Genomic DNA, 22,112 nt, shown 5'->3' with positions numbered 1-22,112 from the left:
TCTGCTCCTTTCTCCCTCCCTCGTCCTTCCCTCTCCATTCTTTTCCTTTATCTCCTGATGCTGCTGCTGCTCCTCTGCCATGTTTTCCATTCTCCCGAGTCCTGCCTTCCAGGGTCTCATCTCAGCCAGTTGTGTCCCTCGGCCCCCTGGATCTTCTTCCCACGGGCTCGGACCCATGTCCTACAGTCTCCCTCTGTCCTCCAACCTAGCCCAGCAGCTCAGGGCGCCACCCCTCCCTTCTGGGGCCACATTGGGCTGCTTCTTTGGCTCCCGTCCTTGGGTACCTGTCTCCTTGTCTGTTCCCAGGTCAGACATGGGCCTTGGGACTGGTTCCTCTCTCCACCTCTTTCTTCAACCCCCCTGTCTCCTCCTGTCAGAGCCTCACAGCCCCCTTCCAACGTTTTCCAGCCTTTGTGGGCACTGTGGCCATCCAACCCCCCAGTCCTGCCGGGGAGGCCTTATCGGGGTCTTTGTCCCCAGAGTTTACACCTGGCACTTTTCACGAGGTACCAGGAAGTCCATTTGGGGAGGGGCCTCAGGGCAGGAGGCCCTAGAGGGTTGAGGCCCTAACTCTTCTTAAGTGCTGACCCCTCTTGGTCCCTTGACTCTATCTTGAACCCACAACTATTTCCCAGAACTCCTGATGCTCACACTCTGGTCTCTTTCCCACTCCCTCCCACAGCCGGGTCCCGAGTCTCACTTCAGGTCCTTCCCCCCTGGACTGGGTGGGGCGAGAACAAGCACAGAGGCTGACATGAATGAGGTGCCAGAGTCTGGTTTATTGGCTCGTCCAGTGCCAGAGGGCCAATGAGCATCCACTCTCCACTGAACTGGGAGACCCTTGGCTCCGGAATGTTTCTTCTTCACACATTCCTCCTGGCTCTGGCTGAAACTGCGGCAGAAGCTGGGGCAGGGTGTGAGGCACAGGCTGGGCTCTGACAGGGTCTGCTCACACGGGGCCTAGTCTGCTGGGCACAGGAAGAGGACCCTGGGAGAAAGGAGGATGGGCCTCTGGGTGTGGAGAAAAGGAGCTGGCTCCCCCGGGGCCTCTACGGTGGGCCCTGGAGCGTAGAGGAGCCCAGCCCAGCGGCAGGAAAGGGAAGAGGCAAAAGAGAACTGAGGGCAGAGGAGGAGGCGAGCCGCTCCTTGCAGCTCCATTACCTCACGGGCTGTCGTCCTCTGAGGCTCAGAGACTAGGAAGGAGGGCTGAGGGTGGGGGGAGGTCACTGCTGGAGGGAAAGTCCTTTACCCCAAACACCCACCGCCCTAGACCCAGAAACACACACACACGCTCATACGCACACCCCTGGTGTGGGGACGTGTGGCACACAGTTCATCCAATGCCCCCGCTCCAGCTCCCGCCTGGCCGTCCTGGTCGCTTAAGCACACACTAGGGCCCTGTCCTCCCTTCAGGGCTATGGCCTGGAGCCCCTGCCCAGGTTCCCCGAGGCTTCCCCACTCCCTCCCTCCCCAGGTGCCTTCAGGCCCGGCTCTGGTCCATCTGGGCGATGACTGTCCCCGACCCAGGGAGAGCAGTAGGCGCACTGTCGGACCTCAGAGAAGCTGATGGCCACGGCTTTGAGCAAGGCACTGGGTGGGCACAGAGAGCTGGGGTGGGGACAACGGCAGTTCAGGTTCTGAGGAGCCCCCACCTCCTTGGGTGGCTCAGTCCTCAGCTCCAGGCCCAGCCTCTACCTTCAAACCCCACCCCCCCAACAGGACCTCCCTCCTCTTTTCCAAGCCCTTCCAAAAAAGTGGCCTCTGGGCAGGCACCAGAAACAGCCATCTGAGGGGCCCTGGGCCTGAGACACATGGGCTACGGGCACAGTGTGGAGCAGGGCTCTGTGGCCTGAGGGGTCGGGACCTCAAGCCGAGTCACCCCCGCCAGAGGTCTTCTTCTTGGGCCGGGTCTTCACCGCCTTGGAAGCCAGTGGCTGTGGGAAGGAGGGAGGAAGTCAGGGGACGCTCAGCCTGGAGATACAGCCCCTCCCCGTCTCCCCAACTTCTTGGCTCTCACCTCAGTTTTGGGCACTTTTTTGATGGGTTTGAGCCTCTTAGGGGCCTTGTCTCCCACATCCTCCTCAGAGGTTTCTGTCCGGGAATCTGCCTGGTTCGTGCTAGGCCTCAAACTCAGGGCAGGGTCATCTCCTGGTTGTGGGAAGAAAAGGAGAACAGGGGTCCGGGTGTCTCTCCCACCTGGTCACCTCCTTGCCCTCGCGCCTGGCTGTCCAGCCTGTACCTAGGTCCTCAATGGTGTCCAGGAGGCTGCCGGGGCCGGGTCGGAGGTGGCTGTCAGGCCCGTGCAGGGGCAGTGAGTCCTCGTCCCGGATCAGGGTCAGGTCCTGCATGCTGAAGCTTCGGAGCTTCTCTGACAGCACCCCCTGGCCCTAGGGTCACCACCACGCACCGGAAGAGCCGGAGGAAGGGGCGGGGTGGAGAGAGTGGTCACCAAGGGGCACTGGGAAGCCACTGGGCTCAGTGCCTTCCCCACACGGTCCTCATCCAGCCCTAAGGTGGCACTGACAGGCTGGGGCCACCCTTTTCCTTTGGACAGAGGAGGGAACGGTGGCTCGGGGAGTGGAAGTCACTCAGCTGGCGTGTGGTAGAGCGAGGATTGGAACCCCGGCTGCACAAGCCCCAAACCCTCACCGCCCGGAGGACAGGGTGGAAGCAGGACCCAATCAGGGGGACGAGATGAACAGGTGGGGCCCCAGGAGCTGGGGTCTGCCCCCGTCTCACCTTGGCAGCAGCTGTGACCGCAGCATTGGCGGCCAAGTTCAGGCCCCTCTTGCCCACCCTCATCATGGTCTCATAGCTCTTGTCTCGGGCCTGGGTGATGTACTCGTCGATCTCCTGAGGGGTCAGAGGGAAGCAAGGAAGAGGTGAGGGCTGGCCCCCTTGGCCAGGCCCTGCCCTGCTCTCGTTCACACCTGGGCAAGGCACTGCCTGCTGCGGAAGGCCAGGGCCCTGCCAGGTCACGTCAGGCTCTGGGAGGGCCAGGAGTGTCCGCGGCTGCAGGCGCTGGGCTGCCTTGGCCCGGGGCGGGCTGGGAAGCAGAGTGGGAGCAAACCTTCTCCTTGTTGGACAGTGTCGGGTGCACGAACTTGCGGTAGAGCACGCTGGAGCCCTTGGTATAAGGGGACAGCAGCCATATCACAAAGGCGATCTTGAGCTCAAAGTAGAAGGGGAACCTGTTGTGGGGACAGAGGCAAACCCGGGGCAGGGCGTCGGGAGGTGCTCTGATGCCCTGTATGACTCTGGCGAGCCTCCCACCAAGTGCATTGGGGTCCCCATGTGGCTCAGGAGACTGGTCATTTCACATCTCAAGGGGCCTGGGAGGCTCAGCCAAGACCCCAATGGGAAGGTGAGACGTGAGCCCAGTAGGAGGTCCCCTTGGCAGTGGCTCCCTTGCCCTTGTCTCTCTTGGGAGTCCCCAGCCCTCTCACCCTGAAAGAAGAACCCCTACTCCTCTGTTCTGGGGTCAACACCCAGGGTGCTCCCCAACCTTCTAGGTCTACTGTGTCCTCACCCGCTTCTTCTCTGCCCTTTCCCCCCATGAAGACAGGGGCTTCGCCCTACCGGTTTGGCTCAGTGGATAGAGCGTTGGCCTGTGAGCTGGGGGGTCCTGGGTTCGATTCTGGTCAGGGGCACATGCCCGGGTTATGGGCTTGATCCCCAGTGGGGGACGTGCAGGAGGCAGCCTATTAATGATTCTCTCTCATCATTGATGTTTCTATCTCTCTCTTCCTCTTCCTTCCTCTCTGAAATCAATAAAAATATATATTTTTTAAAAATGACAGGGGCTTCTCCAGCTGTGCTCTGGGCACTATCCCTTGCCGCCAAGACATGCCCCTTGCTTTTAAGGACTATTCTCCTTCCCCACGGTTCCCTCTCTCAGATCACAAACTCCTTCAGGCATGTCTCCTACGTCCTCACAAAGCATCCATCAAAGCTCTCTCCTTTGCCTGTGCTAGTCAAGAGGCATCTATACTCACTGCCCTCAATTTTCAGCCCACTTTCCTCCCTGTGCTAAAATTATTTTTCTCAAAGGCCACAGGCCCTTGTACAGCAGGTCTTGAAGTAACTCCTCATTCAATGCCATTTTGTTATAATGTTGATGAGCCACTGTAGGAACTTAATTCTTATTAATATATCAATTAGCCTGTGGTAAAATTGGTTTCATTATGTCGCTTCGCTTAAAGTTGCAGAACCTGCCCTAGCCAGTTTGGCTCAGTGGATAGAGCATCGGCCTGTGGACTGAAGGGTCCTGGGTTCGATTCCAGTCAAGGGCACATGCCCGGGGTTGTGGGCTCCATCCCCAGTAGGGGGCATGCAGGAGGCAGCCAATCAATGATTCTCTCTCATCATTGATGTTTCTATCTCTCTATCCCTCTCCCTTCCTCTCTGAAATCAATAAAAATATATATTTTAAAAAGTTGCAGAACCTGTCAATGACGTTAAGTGAGGGATAACTGTAATTGATAAATGCAACCATCTTTTGTCTTCTACCTCTCCCTAAAACTCTCTTCTCTTGACTTCCAGTGTACTGTGTGTGCTGTTAGTCTTCTCTTCCAAACGCATTTGCCCATTTAATAAACATTTTTGAGCTCCTGCTGTGAATATAGAGATGATTAAGACATGCCCTCCCTGTCCTCATCGTGTTTATACATAGTCTAGTAGTGCCTGAAAAATGTCTTCGAAGTACAATCATCCAATGTGTATAGGACTGAAACATTTATAAATGGAGTAACTGAGGCTAGAGAGCTGTGACCTGCCAGACGTCACAGGAAGCCTGGCAGTAACAGCTTTCCTGAATTCCGTTGTGGTGCTCTGGCTGCCACCAAAAAGAAATGTGAAGGGTATGCTTGTCCTTATTCTGCTGATCAAGACAGGCCTGGATGGGGTTGGGGCGGGGGGGCATCCAGAACCCCACAGAACTGTGGCCTCATGGCTGGCTGGGTAGAGAAAGCCAGATGCCCTGGGCCCCAAGATGCAGGGAGGGGTTGCTGGGCCTCACCAGGAGAGCACGATATCCGTGAGTGTCTCAGCCGTGGTGAAGAAGGCAAAGACGATCCAGTACATCATCCATTTCACCTGAGGGCACAGAGGGCAGCGTCGGCTGGGGCCCGAGGGGCCTCTGCCTGCCGACTGCACTGGGCGTTCTGTGGGGAAGGGAACACTCAGGACCCCAGTTTTGCCTGAGGGTCACACCTGGGCAGGGGGAAAGGAACACACAGGAATCTCCTTTGAACCAGGGTCTCCTTAGTGCCAATAGCATTGGTACAGTCTCCCCATTTATAGTATGACCCACTGTCCTCCCCTATCTCTGCCATGTGGGTTGGGTGGGAGCTGAAGGGTCATACACTCACATATTCCTTCACGTTTTTTGTCTTCACGGCCTTGTAGGAAGAATAGGCTGGGTACAGTGTGCCAAAGATGAGCCTAGGGAGGCAGGCATGGTTACTGGGCCCCTCGGCCAAGAGCAGCGGCCGCTCCCTCCCAGCTCTGCACCAGCCCCTGGGTAGGTAATGGGAACTGGACTGATGAACTCAAGACTCAGGTCATACACAAGCATGGAAGTCCTAGCCAGCGAAGGTGCTGTCCCCTCCCCGCTCTATTGTTCAGTTTCTCTCCAGCCCCTGAGATATGGAAAGACCCAGAAGCCAGAGGGTCCGATGTGGTCTCTTCAGCCATGATCCTTTGGTTATGGACAAACCTATATGGGAGTGGGTGTCTAGTTACTGCCACCAGGGTGTCTTCCTTCTCCAAACACCATGTTCATTCATACCCATCTGCCCTGTCTCATAGCCATGCTGGGTATGGCTAGGTCGGCAATGGTACCTGATACTCTAACAGGGCTCTCTACCTGGCACTCTACGTGGCCTTGGGGAGCAGAGGGCATAGGGGCAGAAGCCCTGTGAGGGGCAAAGAGGTTTATTCCCCCAGGTAAACCCTCTTGGGACCAGTCTCAGGGGAGGACCCGGGCCCTGGCTGCAGTGGACCTGGTGGTGATCCCACTAGAGACCACACACAGGCCTCAGGTGAGGGGGTCAGAGGGCTAAGCCCCTCAGGGAGCTCATCCAGACAAGAGAACAGCAGCCCCTCTGAAGGCCACATGAAATGAGGCCCTGGATTCCCTCTGGGTGGGATGGGAAAGAGAGAGGAAGGAAGGGGATTCCGGTCTGGAGGAAGCCAGGACACAAACACATGACAGCACTGAATGGGAAGAAGGCAGCAGGGAGGGGACTCAGGGGTGTCAGTGCCGTGGAAGCTGAGGGCCAGGGTCCTGAGGTGGGGCAGGGGCTGGCTGAGGCTCATGAGGAGCCCCTGCAGGCCCAGCCCTTTGACAATGTAGGGGTACTGCCTGCTCCCACATGGACCCGCCTATGAGAGGCAGGGGACTTCCAACCTGGCCTGGAGAGATGGGGTGGGGGTGGAATCCTCCAGGACAAAACCTGGGCTTGTGGGAGCCGGGTTCCTCCTGGAGCCGGGAATGTGGAAGGAAGGCCACCTAACGCCCCGTTCCATGGCTTTCACAGTCCCAGGCTGAGCACACACATCCTCCCTGGGTTACCTTCCACACTTTGTCCCCCAAACGTCTCTGCGTCCCCACACCCAGATGGGACCCCTGGAGGGCCTTCAGAGAATGTGCCCTCATCCCCCACCCCTGACAGTCAGTGGAAGAGGGAGGAGGGACCCAGCCCTTTGGGGAGGCCAAGGTTGCTGCCATGGCCCTAAAGTATGGAATAACGAGGCCCTGCCTTGCTCCCCACTCTTCCATTAGCTCCCCCCAGGGAGATGAGGGCCCAGATCGGAGCAGCTCCTCCAGACGTCTCTGTTAGGTGGGGGAAGGGACATGCCCGCCTCCCCCATAAATCAATCCATGCTGCTCAGCCCTAGGATGAGGGAGGGCGAGGGAGCAGGGAAATTCAAGATAAAAGGGGTAGAAGCCAGGCCTGCCAGGCTCCTCAGTATCCCCCCCAGTCCTGGGTCCCACCCTCGATGTCTCTGGGGACCACAAATAGGGACGACGTGTCTGTAGGTGACTGTGCTGTGTGAAGCCCCGAGCGGTCCATCCCGGCTTCAATACCCCGCAGCCCCCACCCAGCCCCGGCCCCGGCCCCAGCCCCTCCGCCCGCCGCCGCGGACTCACACCACCAGGCGAGAGATGATCCAGGACACCATGGCGGGCGCGGGGCGCGGACCCCGCCAGGGCCGAGGATGCAGCTGCCGAGGTCGAACTGTGACAGCAGGAGCCGCAGGAGCCGCAGGAGCCGCAGGAGCAGCAGCAGCAGGAGCAGCACCAGCAGCAGCCGCGGCGGCCGCGGAGCAACCAGCCCCTGCGTTAAAGGGGAGGTCCCTGCCGCAGCGGCGGGCCGTGGGCGGTGGCGGTTCTTAAAGGGGAGGCCGCGCGCCCCCCGCACCTGCTGTCCCGGGCATGCGCCTTTGACCTCAGAGCCTGGCTTTCCCCTCTGCTATCGCCTGCTTGGGTTCCAAGCCCTGGTTGAAGTCCTCGGAGGCCTTCGCGGGTCCATCCTGATATCCCAGCCCGCCCCCTGCCCTGCCCACATCGTGCCGAAAGGCTTCAACATCCCACGAGGAATAACAGCCATGACTTCTGAGTGCTTATTGTGTGCCAGGCCCTGTGCTAGGAGCTTCCCATGCATTATTTCAGTGAATCCTCACGACCACCCTCTAAGGCAGAGGTTATAATTATCCTCACTTCCAAGATAAAGAAATGGGAAGCTTATGGAGGTTCAGTAATTTGCCAAGTGTCACAAAACCACTAAGTCATGCGTTTAAGATATGAACCCAGGCAGTGTACTTTAAATAGGCTACTTCTGCCAATGATGACTCGCAAATCCTCCCCCTCCTCCTCCTCCTCCGTCACAGGCCCAGGCCCTGCAAAGACATCTACCCAAGAACTCTTGAAGTCTAAGGTATAGATAGCTGCGCCTGTCCATCCCACCAATCACCCCAGTTTGAAGAAAAACCCCCAATCTGACCTGCTTTTTTAGCATTGTCAGTTCCTAAGCTTTGCAAGGGAGCCCTGTGCTCTCAAGGTGAATACTCTGGGGGAGGGGAGTCAGACCTTCTTGGAAGGCCTGGGGTCTAGGTAGGAGGTGGATCAGGGAGCTCCACCCAGTTTCACTTCCATCAGCAAGCACTGGCAGCTGTGTATGCCCTAATTCTGAAGCCATTTATATCCAGAATGTAGGCTAGCCCCAGCCCGCCTCCTGATTTTCACCAAAGCAACAAAGCGCCAACCTCCACAACTCCCCTTCTCCCCATGCTTTCCTTTCCTGTCCCATTTCAAAGCTTCTGCATTCATCTACCCTTGATGTGGAGGTGTAATCCTGGTGATCACAGCATCAACCCGTGCCTGTCCAGGCTCAAAGGATATGCTCAGAGCTCTGTATCTGTTATGGTCCTATTCAAACTCGTTATCTTTGAACCACACAGCGATCTATTTCCACCCTGATAATTGTATTTCCAGGCTTAAACACGTTGGAAGTCGTTTCCAACAGGCTTGAGAAGTGGCCTCTAATGACCCCTCTTGCTATTCTTTACAACTTCCTCTTAAAAAGGCCTTTTCTAATTAGAGTCTAGTCTGTCCTAACTCCTCAAGCCACTTTCATTGCTGTTTGATAAAAACAAATCCCTTCTGGGGTCTTCTCCCGCCAACTCTGAGATGGATCTAGAGCCGTTTCCTATGTGGGCAGCCCGGCTAACTGCTTTGAAGACCGCACCCCCCCCACCCCCGATTGCCCAGAACCTTGTCAGGTGGTCCCCATGAGCCTCCCCCCACCCTCCCAGGCAAACTTCCCCAGGAAGGTAGGGCCCCACCTTCTCCACTCCATTCACTTATGAGTATAAATTACCCCTCCTCCTGTCCTCTAACTGAGGTGGCTCCCTTCCCTTCACCCTCAAGCCCTCAAACCACAATGACCTGGCACTTCCCTCTCCCAATCTGGAACAAATTCAGAAGCAAAGGATAATAGTTAGATGCAGCAATGTAATGAAGATCTGAAAACAAATCATCCTCCACTTCCAATCCCACCCTCCACCTGGCCTTGCTTTTTTATATTTTTATTGATTTCAGAGAGAAAGGGAGAGGGAGAGATAGAAACATCAATGATAAAAGGATCGCTGATCAGCTGCCACCTGCATGCCCCCTACTGGGGATTGAGCCCGAAAACCCAGGCATGTGCCCTGACTGGGAATGGAACCGTGACCTCCTGGTTCATAGGCTGATGCTCAACCACTGAGCTACAACAGCCAGACTGGTCTTGTTTTTAGAATGGCTGGCACAAGAAGAATTTAGTCCACTCCAAACAGATTTGTTAGATTTTTAATAAGAACATGGAAATCCCAATCAGCCCTTCAACAAAATTAAAATACAGAAAGTGAAATTAAAGGTATTCTACAGTAAATGACTTTTATTTAAAAAAAAAAAAAAAACAACAACAAAATTGTGAACATATAAACAAGCCTTCAGGGCACTACAGTACAGCCAGAAAGAAATACATTTTCCAATGTACCCATGGGCCAATGAATTCCATTATTTTCAAATAAATTTTTAATAAAACTCCACTGAGTTGGAAAGTTTTGCTGAAAATATTTCTGGAAAAAAAAACCCCAAAAAACAAAAAGCCTCATGTAGGAAAATCACTTTCCCTCGAATCTGGAACTGTTACGAGGAGTCCGTCCCAAGGGAACGCTGGTAACAGATGGAAGTGGTTCCTGGAGTCACCAGTGTGTGTGTGTGTGGAGCACACCACAGCTCAGACAGGACAACGCTCTTTCTCAGATGGCTGTTCCCTCAAGACAGGACTGAGACGGGAGGGGGAGAAACAAAAAAAATCCCAAAACGCCAATTCTTTTAAATTCTGCTTTGGCTGATTTTGTGCTATAATGGGCAGTTGATTTCTAAAAATCATATTTCTTCAAAGTGTTTTATCGAAAGGAAGACTAAATGTAATGTGCCTTTCCTCATAATCCAGGAAAACAACTGTGGTATTTCAAAAATTCTAAAAATATCTACTTTCATGAAATAGTAACTATTTCACTACAAACCTATTTTTCACTAAATACACACGTTCCTAATCCTGGAGCCTCCTGGGAAAAGCAGTGGGTCCTCCCTGGGTCCTGCAAGACTCCAGTGTTCACGGGAGAGATTGTGGGGAATGGCTTCACCCTGTCTCCTGGGATAGGCTGTGTCAGAGGTCACGTGCAGAGACACTGTTAGGCTTCCACCAGGCATGTTTAAGCAATTAGCCCCTACTTGTACCAGTTATGTGATTCCCCATACCTCCAAACATTCCCAATTAACTAGGCACGAGAGAAAAAAAAAAAGAAAGAAAGGTGTGCCCACATTCCTGGTTTCCACAAATCCCAGATCATAAGACTTCAGGAAAGCCCACGATGTTCAGGCAATTCAGAGTCCCAAAGACCACAGGATGGGAATGTGGCACCCTCGGCTTGGAGTCTGAAACTGTGTGTGAACTGTGCGGCTTTCCTGTGTCACAACCTTCAGTGCTGAGGCAGCGTAGAAAAGAGTGGCTGGCGAGTTTGTAATACTGACCACACTGGCTCCAAGTGAAGCACCTCTGCTCCAGCAGAGAACCCTGCCGTTCCCTGTTTGTGTGTGAGTGAAAGACCTGCTTCACAGGGGAGTTTGCAATTTCTCCACGCCTAAGACCTTGCCAGTTTGGATTCATGAGCTTTGAGGGTGCCAACAGCATCTTTCACTGCATGATAGATGATGTTCTTCACCTGGAGAGAGCAAACAGCAGTCAGAGCATGGCCACCCATGTTGTCTTCTGCAAATGAAAACGTGTGTTCTAGGCTGCCTATATGCCCACTGATGTGAGGAAGGCCCTCAACCAGGACTGTGTGCTTCCCATACCCATCCTAAAGCAGACTTACAAGTCACATAGGACATAAGGTCTATATACAAAAAGGAATAATGAAATCATTTGAAAGCCTATTTAATCACCACCATCTATATGCTTGCTAGGGCACGACTAAGTTCTTTATGTGGACTTTCATTTAATTCTTACCATAATCCCATGAGGTACATTTTATTATTATCTCTCATTTTACAGACGAGAAACTGAAGAAATCAAGGTTCCACGGTTAAGAACCTCGCCTAAGGTCCTGTAGTGAATAAGAATGCACTCAAACAAAGTGGGCAGGTAGGATTATTGGGTATTTTTTCCTTATATGTATTTTCTAATTTGTCTAAAATGAGGTAAGAAGATAGAGTAAAAGTTACCGAAATAAAGTGAATAACCTAAAGATAGTTTTAAACTAAGATGGTGAGTATTCTGAGGAAGGAAAGCAGGGAGATGGAATGGAGACTTCAACAATGTTTATGTTGTATATATGTATGCATATATGTGTTTTATTTCTTAAGCTGTGTGATGGGCACACAAGCCCCCTTGTGCTACTCTCTACTAAATTTTTTGTATTAATTCAACAAATATTTACTGAGTACCTACTATACAACCAATATTGTGCTAGGGAAAAGCAGAGAATAAAATGGTAAAATCCTTGCCTTCATAGTTTAAATAGCTTACATTCTAGTAGGGATAGAAACCAACAGATAAAATACAATGTTAGGTGGTAAAAAATGCCACAGAAAATATAAAGCAGAGGATGGGACGTGCTGGAGGTAACCTGGTAGAAGTTGAAACCTAATGGAGGTGGCGTCTGAAATATGTATGCCTGAATATTTGCACTATGTCTATAATGTCAATGTTATCTACTTATCAATACGATTATACTCTGTATAAGAATTTGATGGTTGAAATGGTTTATAATTTTGAAAAAGGAACAGGTTGAAGGTGACTGAAAATACCAACAACCAAGAAAAATCTCCAACTGTACTGGTCACTGACCAAAGAAGACACACCTGAGCCACAGGCTGATGGAGGCAAACAGGCCATAAGTGAGAGGCTGGGAGTGTGTACTCAGAATGCTGAAGTTCTGCTCAGGCAATCTTGCTTCTTTCTTCTTATATGCTACTAAAGCACCCAAATATATTAACAATGAAATTCTGCCCTTAAAGTTCTAATCCACTTAAGGCGCAGAGGAAAACTGAATCTGATTGTCCAGCTTAGATCTACAAGGGGAAAACAATCCCCACTCCTCTTAGGCCATGGACTGCAGTCATTAGCAGAGCTCTAAGCGACCGAGTCTGCACAGAAATTTGCTCTGAGAAGCCACTCCAGAGAAATATCCCTTCTCAGAAATATTCTCAGAAAAAAACTGTCACAATGCTTTTCTCACCTGACTGGGGAAGTCAGTCTAGTCGCAGTTAACACTGAAACATTCTATATCCCAGGGGCGGAGAAATAGAAGACTGTTACACTATAAATTAGTAGGTTAAAACATGAGTATTCTCTAAAACCAAATCTGAAGAGGACTGATTAAATACTTCCTTGGGGGAGGACTCCATACCCCCAGACATAGCTCCTTTATCATCTCTCCACAGTTTTACCTCCCAGAGAATACCCTCAGGAAACAGACAGTAGTGCCTCCTGTGTATGTAATCGAGTAGGAGAGGAGAAGTGAAGGAGGAGCTATTTACCTGCAGTTTATCCTCATGATTTGTATGAGTGTTAGAGAGATGCCTGAATTCCTGCGTTAGGCGGAAACAGTGCTTTACGTGTTCTGGAGATACAAAATCTTCTGCTACTTTTATGCAGCTGTATAGATTGTGCACCTGGGAGGGAAAATATCAGGCATTAGAGATTTAGTAACACATGCAAAATTATACAGTTAAAAAAACAACTTTAGAAATACTTATAATAATTTCATTTTTATAAAGACAACACTTGTGGAAAAACTGTTAAGTATAAATTTATAAATATAAAACATTAGTATATGCATAGAAAAGTATCTAGAAAAATATATACAAAACTATTAACAGTAGGTTACCTCGGAGGAAGGCAGGATGAGGGGATCAAAAAGGGGGAATGGGAGCCGAAACCGGTTTGGCTCAGTGGATAGAGCGTCTGCCTGCGGACTGAAGGGTCCCAGGTTCGATTCCGGTCAAGGGCACGTGCCTTGGTTGCGGGCGCATCCCCAGTAGGAAGCTCATGGGACTATGAGGCCCAATTCCCGAAATAGAACCCACCTGGTGTGGGGCTCCAGCAGGTATGAAGACGGCATCTCCCAGGAACTGAACGATGGCCCAGCCTTGCACACCATATTCTTCGTAGAGTCGCTTACGGAGGGTCTGGTCCAGGTACCAACTTTGGTCATGAATTGGGTCATGATCAGGGGGATTCTCTTGGCCTTGCTCTTCTCCAACCTGAAGCCATGACCAAAACACAAAGACGGAAAAATCAATAAATTATGAACAGCATAAATCCAACTTGTTGCAGCAGTGTCCCTCGTGGGCCAAAGCTTTCTTCTAAACATCCTCCTCTAGGTGTAGATTCAGGCCTTTGGGGCATTTTGACAAGAGGCACAGGTCTGTAATGCCAGGAACCCCACATGAAATACCTTAGGCAGGCTGTCTCTGCATTCCCAGACCTTTAGTCTGTGAACTGGGTGCCCACCTCACCTTTCGGAGCAGCTCCCGGATCTTTTCTGCATCCTTGGCTGCATAGATGTGCCACAAAGCACCAGGCTTCTCCTTTCCATCGTGAATCCTCTGCTTTGTCACATCATCAGCATCTCCCTCGTCAATTGTCTTGAGTACTTCTGAAAAGAGCAAAATGCCACTTTTCAATGTAACCAGCCATTTTAGTACCTCTGAGTGAAGCAAAATGTCTAATTCAAACAAGTTTAGTCTCTACTATTCTTATGTCTCTGGAATAATACAAGATAGAATCAAAGAATCAAAAGTCATATAGGTCTAAGCTTCCTAAACACAGGAAGAGCAATCTTAATCTTTCTTACTTCACAGAGACTCAGCATTTTTTGGAGGCATAGTTTTCATTTACAACATATTTCTTTAAAAAAAATATTTTTATTATTTTTAGAGAGGAAAGGAGGGGGAGAGAGAGATAGAAACATCAATGATGAGAGAGAATCATCGATTGGCTGCCTCCTGCATGCTCTCTACTGGGGATTAAGCTAACAACCTGGGCATGTGCCCTTGACTGTAATTGAACCTGGGACCCTTTAGCTGGGATAGGCCGACACTCTATCCACTGAGCCAAACCTGCTAGGGCCCTTTAAAACATACCTCTTGTTCAAACTGTGTAATCATATCTTATGTTCAAACTGCAGGTTAGTTCCTGCTGCAAGTAGATGAACTCTATACTTTCTCAAGACCTCTTCTAAATGCTATGAATACTATGGGTTTAAGGTCATGAAGCATAAAGCTTCTCTCGTAAGTTACGAGGGCTGGCTACAACCTCTCAAAGGACAACACAGTGGAAGGATCTGTAGATGTGCAGCATCAAAAGCAAATGTATGGCAGGACATATACCAAAGTAATGATACTGATTATCTATGAACCTTGAGATTTTGAGTTACTTATTTTCTTCTTTAAAATTGCCTATGTTTTCTAAAACTTCCATAATTAACACATATTAATCTTATACTGAGATAGCAGGGAGTATAAATGCAGCAAAATACACTTTCATGCTTCATTTCTGTGCAAGTGACCTGTCTTTATCATCTGTCATCCACAGCTGATCTGGCTGATGACCAAGTAGGCTGGTTTGCCATTCCTTATTCATTCCTCTTTGTGGTGCTACACATTCTCCCAGGAGAATGACTGGCAGATACACAAGCAGCCTCTTCTCTGCTAAAACCTCCCCTTTGTCTAAAAGCATCCCCTGGGCACCATATTAGGCCTGGCAGAAATTTAAGAAAAAGCCACTGCCTGACTGGCGTGGCTCAGTGGTTGAGCGTCGACCTATGAACCAGGAGGTGATGGTTTGATTCCCAGTCAGGGCACATGCTTGGGTTGCAGGCTTAATCCCCAGTGTGGGGTGTGCAGGAGGCAACCGATCAATGATTCTCTCTCATCATTGATGTTTCTGTTTCTCTCTCCCTTCCTCTCTGAAATCAATAAAAATATATTAAAAAAATAAATAAAAGAAAAAGCCACTGGCCCTGATTGAGGGGAAGACACCGAATTCTATTCCCAAGGCCATGCCTCACCATCCTGAAACAGTGGATTCTAGAAATCGTACCTTCATCATGAGCACCCTCCCCGATGGGGATCCCAACATACACCATCACGTTAACTGCATCAGACACATCCAAGTGAAGATTTGTTGTGCCAACTCTTCTATCTTCTGCTGTTATCAAGCCTGAAGGCAAAAGATATGCAAGGTGAAAGAGAATATTTTGAAGAATCCATATAGACCCTGCAAGTGAAAACATACTCAAAGATACTTTTAATTGAGTAACATTGGAAGAATATCTTGTTTATGACTTTCATCTCTTTTCTAGCATTTTAAGACTGATTTCTAGCTTGGTTGATACTACTGTTTTACTAGCTTTGGCCACTGAACCAATTTCACCCAAAAAAATGACCTTTTCATTTTTTAGAAGAGGGAGAGGGAGGGAGAGAGAAAGAGAGAGAAGCATCGATAGGTTGCCTCCCATATATGCCCCGATTGAGGACTAAACCCTCGACCCTTTGGTGCATGGGAGGATGCTCCAACGAACTTGAGCCACACTGGCCAGGACAAAAATGATCACTTCTTTTTTCTTTCTTTTTAAATTGATTTTTAGAGAGAGGAAAGGAAAGGGAGGGAGGGAGGGAGGGAGGGAGGGAGAGAGAGAGAGAGAAACATTGATGGGGGAGCAAAGCATTGATTGGCTGCTTCCTGCATGCCCCCACTGGGGAATCCAGCCCACAACTTGGGCATGTGCCCTTACCAGGAGTTGAACTGGCAACCTTTCTGTGCACAGGATGATGCCCACCAACTGAGCCACTCCAGTCAGGGCAAAAATGATTTCTTCTTAAAAAGCAAAACATATATGGGCATTAGGACATATACCAAATATAGCTTGGCCCTAGCTAGTTTGGCTCAGTGGATAGAGTGTTGGCCTGCGGACCAAAGGGTCCCAGGTTCAATTCTGATCCAGGGCATGTACAGTGTTTGCTGATTCCCTCCGGCCCAGAGCCCTGGTCGGGGCTCGTGCAGGAGGCAACCAATCGATGTGTTTCTCTCATATTGATATTTCTCTCTGTCTTTCCCTCTCTCTAAAAATCAATAGAAAAATATCCTCAGGTGAAGATTAAAAAAATAAATAAATAAAATAAACAAATATAGCTTGGTTTTCACAGTGATTTAGGACATTATTGGAACTTCACAAAGAGCTGGTTGGGTAGCATGGTACTCAGCTTCTTCACTGTTACTTTATCAAGTCTCTTAAAAACCAAGAATCATGTCTCCTTGTATAGAATTTTTGAGAGGATACTTTCTAACTACCACAGATATACAAACTGACTGGACCCATATGGATATTATGCAAACAAGTATGATGAAAGCAAACATATTCAAGACCATCCTGGATACTATTAACTTCTCTAGCACCTGACACTGCCCTCTATCATCTCTATATTCCCTTTATAGGTGAAATGGGAACAATAATGTCCATAAAGAGCAATATGGCCTTGCTCTCATACCATAGGCATTGTACATCTTGGGGCCGAGATCAGGCCTTACGAAGTAGCTGGGTAGCCTAGAGGCCAGATTGAGTCTGCCATCTCGTTTGGTATATTCTGGTAGAGGAAGGTTCTCCATCAGATCTTCAAACCTACAAAAAAAGCAGGAAAGATGACTTAATTTGTTAACCGGGGGAAAAAGGCGAAGAGGCAAAGTTCATTTTTCTGTGATGACTTTGTGACGGCTTCAGCAAGGAAAAGTCTCTCAAGATGACCCACTAATTCACTAACCTTGTTGGCATCATGTCCCGAAAATCTTCCCCAGGAGGCCAGTCCTTGAGTTTGAGCACCATTGGCTGTCCATCTTCTGACCTTAATCGTTCTGAAAGACAGAAACACTCTCGCAAACATCTGCTGGGTTGGCTGTTGCCTGATTTTCCAGGGACTACAAAATTTAGGAGACTAAGAGAAGACTAAGCTCTTATTTTCAGACTTGTAAACTCCCATAATGGACTAGATGGGCTGTTTTTCTCACCCACTGCTTTAGTACACCTATAATTTTCCACCTCATAGGAATTCTATCCCCCTTCCTTAGGGTGAAAGTGTGTTCCACACACTCTGTGGATCACATGCTTAAGCTCAGATAAGCTCTGGGAGTTATGCGATTGCCAAGCTAGCTACCTGCTTAGCACCAGACAAAAATGTTCCTCCCACCAAGAGGCTGTATGTTGCTATTCCGTGGGCATAACTGAACACAGAGATGCTTACTTCCCAGTTTGCCATTATTGAACTAGATATAAGAGCTACTTACTGCATATGATCTCAAAGCCATCCCAGAAATCCCGAACTTTCACATCGGAAATTATAGCACAATTCCTGCAGTTCACCAAGTCCACATCCTGGTCTCCAAATTCTTGGCTAAAGGCTTCTGGCTTCCAGAGTTCAGACTTGAGCTTTTTATGTACCCCTGAAACCAGCACTGGCTGTGGAAAGAAAAATAACCCACGTAGGAAATACTTTGAGCTCAGGGCTAAGGGACAGAATAGAAGGGTTTCCTGGGGGCCAACTTTTCTTGTCCATGATGATTTATTGTTCCCTTCCACTTTCAGAATCTATGGATTTCAACCTGCCACCTACAGCAAATGAAAACTACTCCTACTCCATTATACTTCACTCTCACCCTGGGAATGTGCCATGGAAATCACGTCTGTTGCCCTGGTATCTATCACTATTTTGAGGTGAGAGGACAAAATGTGACAAATGCATCTTTTAGAATACTTCCTCACAGTGAGAATGAAAAAAAGAAAAAGAAAAAAAAGTCCAGACAATTCCATAACCTCTCCCTTCCTCAAGCACCTTCTAAAGTATAAAAATTAGGCAGCATTACAAAAAAAAGAAAGAAAGAAATCCTTTATAATAAAAGTAATAAAAGGCTAATATGCAAATTGTCCCCTTGGGAGTTTGACCCACAGGGAATTTGACCACTCGCTATGACGTGCGCTGACCACCAGGGGGTCGTGCAGAATGAAGGAAGGCCCTGATCGGCCCCGATTGCCGGCCAGGCCTAGTGCACGAATTTTGTATAAAGAAAAAAAAAATTAGGCAGTGTTATCACACTATCACAAAAACTTGTATGGCCTTAAAATATTTACCTAGAAAAAGTACCACCCACTTCCACCCATCTTGGTCTCACCCCACACATCACACTTAAGGACTTTCCCCTAAAGGTGTCATTAATGCTAGCTCACCACCTAACAGGAATTTCAACTGCCCTATTAAGAACAGAGGTCCACAGCTTAGAAATAAAAGAATACATAGTCGAAACCGGTTTGGCTTAGTAGATAGAAAGGTCCCAGGTTCGATTCCGGTCAAGGGCATGTACCTTGGTTGCAGGCACATCCCCAGTAGGGGGTGTGCAGGAGGCAGCTGATCGATGTTTCTCTAACTCTCTATCTCTCTCCCTTCCTCTCTGTAAAAAATCAATAAAAAATAATATATATATTAAAAAAAAAAAAAAAGAAGAATCCATAATGTGTTCTCAGGAATCTCAAAACTTGAAGTAGTAAGACTGTCTATAATGAACTTACTTATATCTCTCAGAGAGACTTGCAACTCACCTGGTGGCTGTGGCAGATAGGCAGCACAGGGAACTGCTTATTTTTGCTTACCTGGCCTTGCTTCCAACACTCTCGGAAGATCTTCCAATTGTTTTTGTTGCTGGGGTCATGGAGACAGAGAAGTCTCCCATCACAGAGCCAGGAGTGAGAGGTATGGGGGTCCAGCACATTTAACCCCATCACCATCTCCTTCACCTCCTTTTGAGTATCAGTCAAGTTGCAGGCCCGCTTTGCAGCATCTGAGGTTTTCTTATTTTCTACCACTGAGGCAATAATGTGGTCAAGGAAGTTGGGTAGACTGGCCTTGTTCTTCACTCCCTGCCAGACACAAATCCACCAGGTAAGTTTGACTGAGGCAGCATGAAAAGAGCATTCACAAATTTGTCTAACAGTTGTATTCATAAGAAGGAGTTCTGCTTACTTGATTAGATTTCATAAAAGTTAAAATGTCTTTTATAATTGGAGGAGGGAACCTATTAAGTCAGTATCTTAAATTTCCCTATCCTTCATATTTGCTTCACGTTAATGAAAGGAAAGTACAGAAAGATCCCCTGTGCCTCAAGAGATTTGATACCTAAGAAATATCTTTGCATTCAGCCCTTAATTTGTATTAAGCATATGCATGTAGACCAAAGGGATCACAAAATACTGTAAATGAGTGAAAAAGATAATTTACTTTGAGGGTTATCAATTTTGTGGTTACAATGCCCAAGGGATACATAAAATAATTGGGCTTTAGTAAACTTAATAATCCTATGCCTGCTATAACTGAAGTGTTACTAATCATTATCTCTATAGAGTACATGTAATCATAAAACATCCTGAGAAAATTTAAAAATAAAAATAAAAACTGGAAGGGGGAGCTAAGAGCAAGTATAAAAAAAATAGCGCCAAAGTGATTTCTTTAAAGTCATTTATCCAAAAGAGACAAAAAATACACCAAAGTAATTTCTTTAAAGTCATTTATCCAAAGTAATTTCTTTAAAGTCATTTATCCAAATAACCCACTGTACAAGGTTCAACCATCCACAGTTCATCAAATTTCAGCTATTAATCATAAAATAGAATGAGAAACATGTTTATGTACTAGTTTGAAATGATCTTCAAGATATATAAACTGGAAACAGAAAAACACTATGTAGAACATTTGTGTAAAAAGAGGGGAAAAAGCTATGTACACATGATAATATCCCTGAAAGGACACTCATGAAACAATAATGACCTCTAGAAAGGGAAACATGTGGCTGGGAGACACCAAGGAAGATTTTTCACTGTATCTTTAAAGTTGTGTACCTTGTGAATTCACTTTTCAGCAAATGCTTACTAAATACCTACTATGTATCAAACACTGTGGCACTAGGGATATAGTGACAAATAAAACAATAAAAATGTCTTTAAGGAGAGGCGATCAGACAATAAATAAAGCATACAGTAAGCCAGATGGTAGTTAAGTGCAATGGTAAAAATAGTAAGTGTAGAAAAAACAGATGGGAGTGGAAGATGGGAGTGGGATGGACTTTTTAAAAGGTGATCCAAGAAGTCTTACTGAGAAGGTGACATTTTGGGAGGGCGGAGAGGAAGTTGATGAAGCAAGCCATGTGGTTACCCGAGAAAGAAAGCTCTAGGTGGAGGAAAGGACAAGTGCAAGGGCTCTGAAGAGGTGCATGCCGGACCATGTTCAACGAACAGCAAGAAGTTGTGCGAGGCCGGAGGAGGGTGAACAAGAGGGAGAGTGGTAGTTGAAGTCAGAGAAGTGAGAAGACATACAGCTGGGGTGGAGCCTTAAAGTCCACTGAAAGGACGCTGCTTATATTATGAGAGAAACAGGAAGTCCATAAAGGATTTTAGGCAGAGGTGACATGATTTAATTAATTAATTAATTAAAAATATTTTTATTGTTTTCAGAGAGGAAGGGAGAGGGAGAGAGAGAAACATCATTGATGAGAGAGAATCATTGACCGGCTGCCTTCTGCACAGCCCTTACTGGGGATCGAGCCTGCAACCTGAGCATGTGCCCTTGACCGGAATTGAAGCCGGGATCATTCAGTCTGCAGGCTGACACTCTATCCACTGAGCCAAACCGGCTAGGGCTTGACCTGTATTTTAAAAGGATTACCTAGCTGCTGTGTAAAATAGACTGCAGAGTGAAAAGGGAAGCAATAAAGAGGGCCCAAGTAAGGAATTTACTGCAAAAATGCACGCAAGAGGGTATTGGCTCAGACCAGAGGGAAAGCAACGGACCTGATGAGAAATGAGTGGACTCTATACATTTTGAAGATCAAACTGAAAGGATTTGCTGACAAATTAAATATGAAATGTGAGAGAGGGGAGTCCCAAATGACTGCAAGATTGGAGAATGGAGATCCAACTGGCCAAGAGAGAAAAACTAAAGGAGAAGCAAGCAGGCTTACAGGTAGATCAGGAGTGTGGTCTTAAGAAGTGTTAGGTTTGAGGCATGTTAGATATCCAAGAGAATACAATACCAATATACTGCCTAGGTAAAAACATATATATAAAAAATTAATGCCTGTCAAGAAAACAATGTAGTTTCTACTGATGATAGATAATTTAAATGTCTCATGTCCACTGACTTCCTAACATGGCACAAAAGGTTCACTACTTAAAAGGATCCCAAACTTTATGTGAAGGAAGATTGTTGGCTGGACAATGTAGCCAACACAAGTCACCCACATACCCTCTAACCCAGCTATCAGATTTCTGATGGTTCTCATGGAAAAGCAGCAATGGCTAGAGTTGTAGAGAGGACACTTACTGCTGAGGATGTAGAGAAGACCGGGGGGAAGGGTATGCCTGTGTCCAAGGGGGTTTGAGGAAGCTTTCCGGGACCGGAGTGAAGGAGGTCTCGAAGGCTAGAGCCTTCGGTTTTGTTGTTGGAGGCAGTGGGACCCAGTAACAGACTGTTAAAAAGCTTTGGAGTCAACGGAGAGACCTTTGCAGTGGAGTTGAACGAGTCCAGCCCAAAGGGTGAATGAGACTCTTTACTGAGCACCGACCTCAGGGACCCTGCTTCTGTAAGAACATAACCGGGAAGAGCATTAGCACAACAAGGAACACCCAGCAGGCAAATGACTCCTAAAAATCAGCCAAGTGGGTAGGAGGAAACTTTCCTCTCCCCTGCCCCCCAGACTATGTGTGGTTTGTCTGGGCCAAGCCTGATGAGCTATAACTATGGTAGCTTTCAAGGCCAAGGAGAAGCTCTCCTACTTCTTCCTTTCTTTTCCAGATCTGGATTTCACACTTCTTTTGTTCCCATCCACCTTTCATTTCCCTCACTTTCTAAGACAGTGTTTCTTCCAGTGTGTCTCCAGATCACTTGAAGTGGGGAATCACCTGGAGTGCTTGTTAAAAATGGAGATTTTTGGTCTTATCCTCATTTCATAGTTCTG

At 48.1% G+C, this 22,112-nt stretch overlaps 2 protein-coding genes across 5 annotated transcripts in view; both read right to left on the bottom strand.

Moving 5' to 3' along the window:
- Positions 1 to 814: 814 nt before the first annotated feature.
- REEP2 (receptor accessory protein 2) lies at positions 815 to 7,339 on the bottom strand. 4 transcript variants are annotated; one of them, XM_079773143.1, is made up of 8 exons: positions 7,154 to 7,339; positions 5,364 to 5,442; positions 5,018 to 5,094; positions 3,071 to 3,191; positions 2,740 to 2,853; positions 2,240 to 2,387; positions 2,018 to 2,148; positions 815 to 1,934 (listed from the first exon to the last, which is right to left on the bottom strand). In XM_079773143.1, exons 1-8 carry the CDS (start codon positions 7,183 to 7,185, stop codon positions 1,866 to 1,868), a joined length of 771 nt encoding a protein of 256 aa, XP_079629269.1. In that variant the 5' UTR covers positions 7,186 to 7,339; the 3' UTR covers positions 815 to 1,865. The 4 variants fall into 4 exon arrangements, with proteins under 4 accessions (XP_079629269.1, XP_079629271.1, XP_079629270.1 ...); XM_079773145.1 differs by having other exon boundaries at positions 2,240 to 2,381; XM_079773144.1 differs by having other exon boundaries at positions 5,370 to 5,442.
- A 2,110-nt stretch (positions 7,340 to 9,449) lies between these two features.
- KDM3B (lysine demethylase 3B) overlaps positions 9,450 to 22,112 on the bottom strand; it is a 62,763-nt gene continuing 50,100 nt past the window's right edge. Inside the window, exons 15-24 of the mRNA XM_079770837.1 lie at positions 21,479 to 21,735; positions 18,757 to 19,023; positions 17,400 to 17,571; positions 16,880 to 16,970; positions 16,610 to 16,740; positions 15,162 to 15,281; positions 13,577 to 13,716; positions 13,145 to 13,321; positions 12,596 to 12,730; positions 9,450 to 10,776 (exon numbers count right to left, since the gene is read on the bottom strand). Coding sequence (XP_079626963.1) covers positions 10,696 to 10,776; positions 12,596 to 12,730; positions 13,145 to 13,321; positions 13,577 to 13,716; positions 15,162 to 15,281; positions 16,610 to 16,740; positions 16,880 to 16,970; positions 17,400 to 17,571; positions 18,757 to 19,023; positions 21,479 to 21,735 — 1,571 coding nt within the window. The 3' untranslated portion in view covers positions 9,450 to 10,695. The remainder of the gene's footprint in view (positions 10,777 to 12,595; positions 12,731 to 13,144; positions 13,322 to 13,576; positions 13,717 to 15,161; positions 15,282 to 16,609; positions 16,741 to 16,879; positions 16,971 to 17,399; positions 17,572 to 18,756; positions 19,024 to 21,478; positions 21,736 to 22,112) is intronic.

Source organism: Cnephaeus nilssonii (genome assembly GCF_951640355.1).
Source record: "Cnephaeus nilssonii genome assembly, chromosome: 5".
Taxonomy (NCBI): Eukaryota; Metazoa; Chordata; class Mammalia; order Chiroptera; family Vespertilionidae; genus Cnephaeus; species Cnephaeus nilssonii.
Note: the sequence above shows the minus strand (reverse complement) of the source record. Positions and strands in the feature narration are given on the sequence as shown.

Coding starts and splice junctions, on each gene's coding strand:
- REEP2 (XM_079773143.1), bottom strand. CDS start 7,185: ATGGTGTCCTGGATCATCTCTCGCCTGGTGGT. Junction 5,443..7,153: donor ATCATCTCTCGCCTGGTGGT/GTGAGTCCGCGG, acceptor CTGCCTCCCTAG/GCTCATCTTTGGCACACTGT. Junction 5,095..5,363: donor ACGTGAAGGAATATGTGAGT/GTATGACCCTTC, acceptor CTGTGCCCTCAG/GTGAAATGGATGATGTACTG.